General features: G+C 41.0%; 1 protein-coding gene and 1 non-coding gene across 2 annotated transcripts in view; one reads left to right on the top strand and one right to left on the bottom strand.

Moving 5' to 3' along the window:
* Prpf6 (pre-mRNA processing factor 6) overlaps positions 1-7,865 on the top strand; it is a 54,974-nt gene that overhangs the window by 33,389 nt on the left and 13,720 nt on the right. The window contains exon 12 of the mRNA XM_050151077.1: positions 6,314-6,436. Within this exon, the coding sequence (XP_050007034.1) occupies positions 6,314-6,436 (123 nt within the window). The remainder of the gene's footprint in view (positions 1-6,313; positions 6,437-7,865) is intronic.
* On the bottom strand, positions 3,664-3,770 carry LOC126507153 (U6 spliceosomal RNA). The gene has a single exon (XR_007593438.1). It is a non-coding gene; the product is annotated as a U6 spliceosomal RNA (small nuclear RNA).

Genomic DNA, 7,865 nt, shown 5'->3' with positions numbered 1-7,865 from the left:
ATATAGTTGCTGGAAATTGAATTTGGCTCTGGAAGTGCAGTACATGCTCTTAACCACTGATCCAAACCCTGAGAGCTAATGATTATCCTTGCCCGGTTGAGTGGTCTTAACACCCTTATGGAGAATCAATTGATAATAAATGTTGAAGATGTATTTGGGAACTCTTAGTTCTGTTCTGTTGGTCTGTACGCATCTTTAGGAAATGTGAGGCCTGCATTCACTCATTCTTTTTCTAGTGTTGGAGAGCAAGCCAGGTTCCTGTGTATACTGGGCAAACATTCTACCGTTGATCTACAACCCTATCCTCTGCTTTAATCTTTTTTCATTTGGTGTAATTTGTAGGCGGACTTTTTCTTCCCACCAGCCAGCTCCTAGATAATCACACAGAGACTTCTTATTAATTATAGATGCATGGCTGATAGCTTAGGCTTGTTTTTAACTAGTTCTTCCTGGCTTAAATTAACCCATTTCTCTTAATTTACTTGCTGCCACGTGGCTCATGGATTGTTACCTCATCTTGTACACATCCTGCTTCCTCTGTGCTTGGCTGGTGACGTTGCCCTGCTTCATCCCAGTGAGCTCTCTCCCTATCTGCAGGTCTCACCTTGTTGTTAGTTGTTTTTACTCTTTCGGTTCTTGGTTCGTTGGTGGCCCACCACCCAGCTCCCAAATAAATACACATAGATATGAGTGCCTTGCCTTAACGGCTTATTTCTAGCCAGCTTTTCTTTTTTCTTTTTAAAGATTGATTTATTTATTATGTATAAGGTATTCTGCCTGCATGTATGCTTGCAGGCCAGAAGAGGGCACCACATCTCTTTACACTGTTTTTTGAGTCACCATGTGGTTGTAGGGAATTGAACTCAGGATCTCTTGAAGAGCAACCAATGTTCTTGAAAAGCCCTCTTTCCAGCCCATAGCCAGCTTTTCTTAACATAAATTATTCCGTCTACCTTTGGCCTCTGGGCTTTTATCTTTATTCTGCCTACCTTTCTTTACTTCTTACTCCGTAGCTTGCTGTGTAGCTGGATGGCTGGGCCCTTCTTGATCCTTGATCCTTTCTCCCCAGATTTCTCCTATTTATTCTGTCTGTCTGCCAGCCCCACCTGTTCTTTCTTCTGCCTTGCTATTGGCTGTTTAGCTCTTTATTAGACCACTCAGAAGTTTTCAACAGGTAAAAGTAACACAGCTTCACAGAGTTAAACAAATGGAGCATAAAAGAATGCAGCACATCACTGTATCATTAAACAAATGTCCCACAGCGTAAGCGACTGTAGAGTATCTTTAACTGATATTTGCAGCCCCACCTAACCTCTTCCTGCCTAGCCATTGATTGTTGTTGGAGTCTGCTTGTTTGTTCCCAGCTGTCCAGACTCGAAATAACCACACAGAAACAGAAAGTGTATTAATTAAATCACTGCTTGGCCTATTAGCTCTGGTGTCTTATTGGCTAGCTCTTACATCTTAATTTAACCCATTTCTATTAATCTGTGTATTGCCAAGTGGCTGTGGCTTACTGGCAAGGTTCCATCCAGAGTCTGTCTCTGGCGGGCCTACATGGCTTCTCCTGACTCTGCCTTCTTTTTCCCAGGATTCAGTTTAGTTTTCCCTGCCTAGCTCTGTTCCCTTATAGCTCTGCTATAGGCCCAAAGCAGTTTCTTTATTAATCAGTGGTAATCACAGCATACAGAGTGAAATCCCACATTGCCTCCCCTTTTCTGTCTAAATATAAAGGAAGGTTTTAACTTTAACATAGTAAAATTACATATAACAAAGTAGGTATCAAGCAAGAAACATAATTACAATATTTATATCCACTTTATCTTTTATCATAACTAAGGAAAACTATATATCTATTCTTCAACTTTATCAAAGACTCCAGAAGGGTATAATATTACCTAAGTTTACAGGAAGTGCATTGTAAGCAACTTCCAAAACTCTAGAATGAACAGAGACATCTCACTGCCTGGGCTGTCACCCAAAGGTCTTCTGTACCATTGGGCACACATCTGCAGCCTACAGGCACATAGTATCCATCAGACTTTTCCATGAATCAGGAAATTTGAAGATCTGTTCTGCATTGTAATGGCAAAGTCCATCGGTTGCTTTCTTCTGTGTCCTGCAGAATATCTGGAAGACTCTTTCATGAAGCAGGAACCCTGAAGGACCATCACACCTTTAGGCAAGTTCAGCAATCATTTCTCTGTGGGTCCTGCAAGTCCAGTTCATATAGCATACCATCAAGCAGTCTAGGCAAGAACAGTTTCTTGCCCAAATGGCTAACAAACTCCATAAGGAACCTCTTCAATGCCCATCTTCCTCTTGAAGTAATTGGTGCTGCCAGAAGCAGATGAGTCTAATTGTCATGAAAAGTCCTAAGTTCTTAAACATTTTAAATGCCATATTCTGTAGTCTTTGAAAGGTTTGAAGAATGCCTATCCATCTGAAATACATCTCTGTGTATCTAGAAAATCTTACCTAACATGACTACAAGTTTGACTATTATAGATGATTATCTATTAACCTATATTTCTTAATTATACATTACATTTTTAAATGAGCTGTACACACAATACGTTAATCAAAATCAGAAATACATATACACAGTATAGCAAAATTGACCTTAATTTTCTATCAATAAAGCAAGATCTATACCAATGCAAAATATCCATCTCTATAGCATATTTACCTTTAAATGTAAACAAACGTTTATAAACAATTATTTAGGGAATTTAGGCGTAGCTCTCTCCAAACTGCTTCCTGCTGTTTATTGGGTAAAGTAATTTTTGGGGGTGTTCACAGCAACCTTTTGGGGAGTCTTGGTCCATCAAATCACATTATTCTGGAAGGATTCCACAGGTTCTCATCCTCTGTGGAAACAAAAGCAGAACCTCTTTTCCAAAGCAACATAACCTTAGACTCAAAATTCTGAAAGTCAAGATACCTTTAAAGTACATATGTTGGTTACTTAGCTCCTTCACAGTCAAAAAATTCAAAGACAACACAAAATATACATAATCAAGACTCTGTGTATATTCCATATTTTTTAAAAGATTTATTTATTTATTATGTGCAGTGTTCAGCCTCCATGTATGCCTGCAGGCCAGAAGAGGACACCAGATCTCATTACAGATGGTTGTAAGCCACCATGTGGGGGCTGGGAATTGAACTCAGGACCTCTGGAAGAGCAGTCAGTGCTCTTAACCTCTGAGCCATCTCTCCTGCCCCTGTATATTCCATCTTTACGTGGCTTGTTTTTACTCTATTACTTTTTAATATTTATTTTATTATCTTTACTCCTTTAATCTATGACTGTCTGTACTCTGTCTCCTTAAAGACTTTGTTTTATTTTTTTAAACCATTTACTTCCTTTTATGACTCTCTATACTCTTTATCTTCTCTTTCCCAAGCCTACATACATTTTTAAAACATATTGTGGGGGGCTGGAGGGATGGCTCAGAGGTTGGGAGCACTGGCTGCTCTTCCAGAGGTCTTGAGTTCAATTCCCAGCAACCATATGGTGGCTCACAACCATCTGTAATTTGATCTGGTTCCCTCTTCTGGCATGCAGACAGAGCACTGTATAAATAATAAATAAATAATTTAAAAAATATTGTGACCCATTTAGAGGTCTTTTTTTTTTTTGCCGTCAATAAGAAATTTAAAAATATGGAACGCTTCACGAATTTGCGTGTCATCCTTGCGCAGGGGCCATGCTAATCTTCTCTGTATCGTTCCAATTTTAGTATATGTGCTGCCGAAGCGAGCACCATTTAGAGGTCCTTTATGTCTGAATTTGTCCTTATTGTGTATCAGTAATTATTTTCTGACCAGAAGTGCTTCTTAAAATGCTAAGCCCTTCTGCCGGGCAGTGGCACACTCCTTTAATCCCAGCACTCACGAGACAGAGACAGGCGGATCTCTGTGAGTTCGAGGCCAGCCTGGTCTACAAGAGCTAGTTCCAGGACACGCTCCAAAACCACAGAGAAACTCTGTCTTGAAAAAACAAAACAAACAAACAAAAAAAAAAAAAAACAAAAATAACAAAAAATGCTAAGCCCTTCTTATGAACTAATGACGCCATTGCTAGGGGAAAACCAGCACCACCTGCTTATCCCACCTAGTCCAGCACGGCGGAGCTGTTTGCTGACTCTGAGAGCCATGCTCACAGCCCCATTTTCAGGCACACAGACAGTCTGTGTTGCCATTAAGCAAGTTGTAGCACTGTTCACAATCCCCATTTAAATGCTCCACAGCTGGACCTCCAGAGTCAAGAGTTCACTCTGGCAGTACAGCCCAGAAAGCCAGCATTTCAAAACCTTGGCCTTTTTTCTGCTACCGCTGAACCAAGAAAACTGCTCTTAAAGGAGCCGCAGCATGCCGCCAGCAAGTAAAGCCCATTCAGGAGAATAAATGTAGCTAAACTTTATTTTTTAGTGTCTAGTATTTCTTTCCAAGCTCTCTAAGGTAGTAAGTGGATTTTAGTTGGCCACGTGGGCACCAATTTGTCGGAAGGAGGCTGGCTGATTGTTCCTTTCCCAGCTGCCCAGCCCCAAAGTAACCACCTAGAAACTGCATTAATTAAATCACTGCTTGGTCTACTATCTTCTTATTGGCTAACTCTTACGTATTAATTTAACCCAACTCCATTAATCTGTGCAGCACCATGAGATCGTATCCTACCAGCAAAGTGTCAGCAAGTTTATATCCAGCAGTGGCTCCATGGCTTCACCCTGACTCTGCCTTCCTTTCTCCTAGCATTCTGTTTAGTTTTCTCCGCCTATCTACGTTCTGCCCTATCAACAGGCCAAGGCAGTTTCTTTTTCTTTTTTTTTTCTAAGCAAAGGTGATGGTTACAAGGCAGTTTCTTTATTCACCAACAGTATCCACAGCATACAGAGGGGAATCCCACATCACCTTTCCTCCCCTCTCCCCTCTCCCCTCTCCCCTCTCTCCCCTCTCCCCTCTCTCCCCTTCCGGTCCCTTCCCTTCCCTTTTTCCTTTCCTTTCTTTTCTTTTTCTTTTCCTTTCCTCTCCTTAATGCTTCAGGGAGGGATAAAGTTCCTGTCTTTCCTTGCTTATTTCTTATCTTGTTCCTCCTAGGTCAGAGCCTGTAGTGTACCTTGACCATTTCATTGGTTTGTGTGTCCCTCCCTGCACATGTTGCTGTGGACAGCTTATTAGTAGCTTTTCCATTTGCTTCTAAAGTATATTTGCGTATATGGGCATATTGTAAGGTGAATTCCATAAGGTGGGATTTCTGGTGCATACATTGTTTTGATAGAGGAAGTAAAGTTACCTTCTATAGAGGTCAGTGTATAGTCCTCAGCTTTCAATCCATGCCCTCCTTTAAAGAGCAAGTGACTTGGGGGCTGGAGAGATGGCTCAGTGTTTAAGAGCATTGCCTGCTCTTCCAAAGGTCCTGAGTTCAATTCCCAGCAACCATATGGTAGCTCACAACCATCTGTAATGAGATCTGGTGCCCTCTTCTTTTTGCTAATGTAAGTTGTGAGTTCTAGTCCTAAGAGTACAGATACTTTTGAACTTGTCTTTTGCTTCCACTCCTTTCAAAGTTTCTTTAATGTAAGGTGTATGCCTTGCTACAGCCTCATTTTAGTATGTGTAGGTGCACACGCTACAGTGTAAGAAATCAGATGACAGCCTTGGGATCTCTCCTCCTGGGGATTACTTTCAGGGTATCAGACTTTTACCCCAAATGCCTTTACTGTCTTACCAGCTCTCACACTTAAATTAATTTTTCCCGCAGTCTCAGGGATTGAACTTAGAGCCTTGAGTACTCTAGGCAAGTCAGTGCTGTGTCCCTGGAATATTACATAATCTCCAGCCCACTTTTCATTAATTTTGAGATAAGGTCTTAGTATTTCAGGTTAGCTTTGAACTGTGGTCTTTATGCTTCTTCTACCTTACAAGTAGCTGATATGACAAATGTGTACCATTACATTTGCCTTTTTATTTTGAAATAAAAATAATTTCAGATACCCAGGAATGCTGCAAAACCTATTTTTAGATGGTCTTTAGTGTCAGAGCTTATTATAAGTTCTTTATGCAGCAGAATCTTGCTTAAAATGTACTGGATGAATAAGTGTAGTTTGATTCAGTCAAACCGTATTTATTGAGCATGTCAGTGCAGGGACATGAGGGCAGCGACATCAGTGAGCAGAACGGCACGGCAGATAAACTGGTCAGGGTTGCCAGGCTTTATGCCCAAGGCAGCAGGTCTTTTCATCAGAAATAACAGTCACTTTAAACTCTAACAGAAAATCCAAACAAGATTTCTGTGCTTCTCTTTCAGGATGCTGAAGAGTGTGACAGGGCAGGGAGTGTGGCCACGTGCCAGGCAGTTATGCGTGCTGTGATTGGTATCGGGATCGAGGAGGAAGATCGCAAACACACCTGGATGGAAGATGCTGACAGCGTAAGCTCACCTGCTTGCTTCCCAGTCTGTAGTCTTGCCAGGAGTAGTGACCCCTTAAATGAGTCAGGTTGACCTTAGAGACTTCCTCATTTCTGGGACTTCAGACACATGTATTACATTTAGCTCTGATACACTTACTTTAGGTGGGGTTGCAGTCATAAGGGCAGCAGACTTTTATAAGCCCTGTTTAAGTTTTTGAGTGCTTACTAAATGGAGAAAGCAGCTACTACAAATATGTGCCTGTTGGCAGCTATGTGTAGATAGTACAACTTTGTTAGTTAGGTGGCAGACAACCTTTATGGCATCAGGTTTTCTCCCACTTCGTGGTTCCCACTACTGATTTTATTTCAGGAACATTTAAATAGAGTTGCTGCCTCTTAGAGATTATTTCCTCAGAATAGTTTCCCAAAGAGAAAAACATAAAGCTAGATGATAAACATGTTTAAGATACTAAAACAGGGTGCGCACCTTAATCCCAGCACTCAGGAGGCAGAGGCACGTGAATCTCTGTGAATTAAAGACTGGCTTGTTCTATAGAGTGAGTTCAGCACAACCAGGGCGTCTCAAAAACAAAACAGGTTTGTGTTTGTTTTGTGTTTGTGTTGTGGATGTGAGCATCATCCACTGCATAGGACGTAGAGGCCATAGAACACCTGTAGAAGTCAGTTCTCCTTCTGTCACACGGGTCCTGGGGATCAAACTCGGGTCATTAGACCCTGGCATTAGATGCTCTTTCTTACCCTTGGAATTGACCCCTAGTGTCCTAGTTAGTAAAATTAAACAGTAACAATGAAAACAAAACTGTGTTTTCTTTAGACGCTTGCAGGATCACAGCCTCAGGTCAGCCCGAGAACAGACCTTAACAGGGCTTCATTCTGTTTTTGATTCATGAATCTCCTTTTTATTATTTATTTATTTGGTTGATTGGTTATGTGGTGCTAGGGTGGAACCAGGGGCCTGTGTATATTGGGTAACTGCTCTACCATTAAGCTACATCTCCTACCTAAATCTGAATTTTGAGTATAGAGGCCAATGCTTTTACAGAATATATTTTGACCTGGCTGTCTGTTTTATTTGCTTGTGGCTTGTTTGAGGTTTGTCTTTGGTAGTGTAGGATGTCAGGTCTTCCTTCGTACAGAGTTCTGATGGTGATGTGTTCTACAGAGGTATAGGTGCTTGTTCACTCTGATCAGCTGTTCCAGGTGGCAGCTGTTAGGATTTTCTTGTATTCTCACTGTTGTTTCCTTTGTGATTAACAAGCATTTTTGAGAAAGCATTTTAAAATTATGTTGGTATCCTCCAGGCATCAACTTACTAGTTTGAGGATCTGTAAATAATGGCTGGTTTTGTTTTTTAATTTGTTTGTTTATTTATTTGTTAGTTTTTGACAGTCTTACTATATAGCACAGACTGACTTCAGACTGACAAG

The sequence above is a fragment of the Alexandromys fortis genome, unplaced genomic scaffold (genome assembly GCF_014885135.2).
Source record: "Alexandromys fortis isolate MF-2015 unplaced genomic scaffold, M_Fortis_MF-2015_v1.1 scaffold_27, whole genome shotgun sequence".
NCBI classification, from domain to species: Eukaryota; Metazoa; Chordata; class Mammalia; order Rodentia; family Cricetidae; genus Alexandromys; species Alexandromys fortis.
The sequence above is the reverse complement of the archived record's forward strand: the minus strand, read 5'-3'. Positions and strand labels throughout refer to the sequence as shown.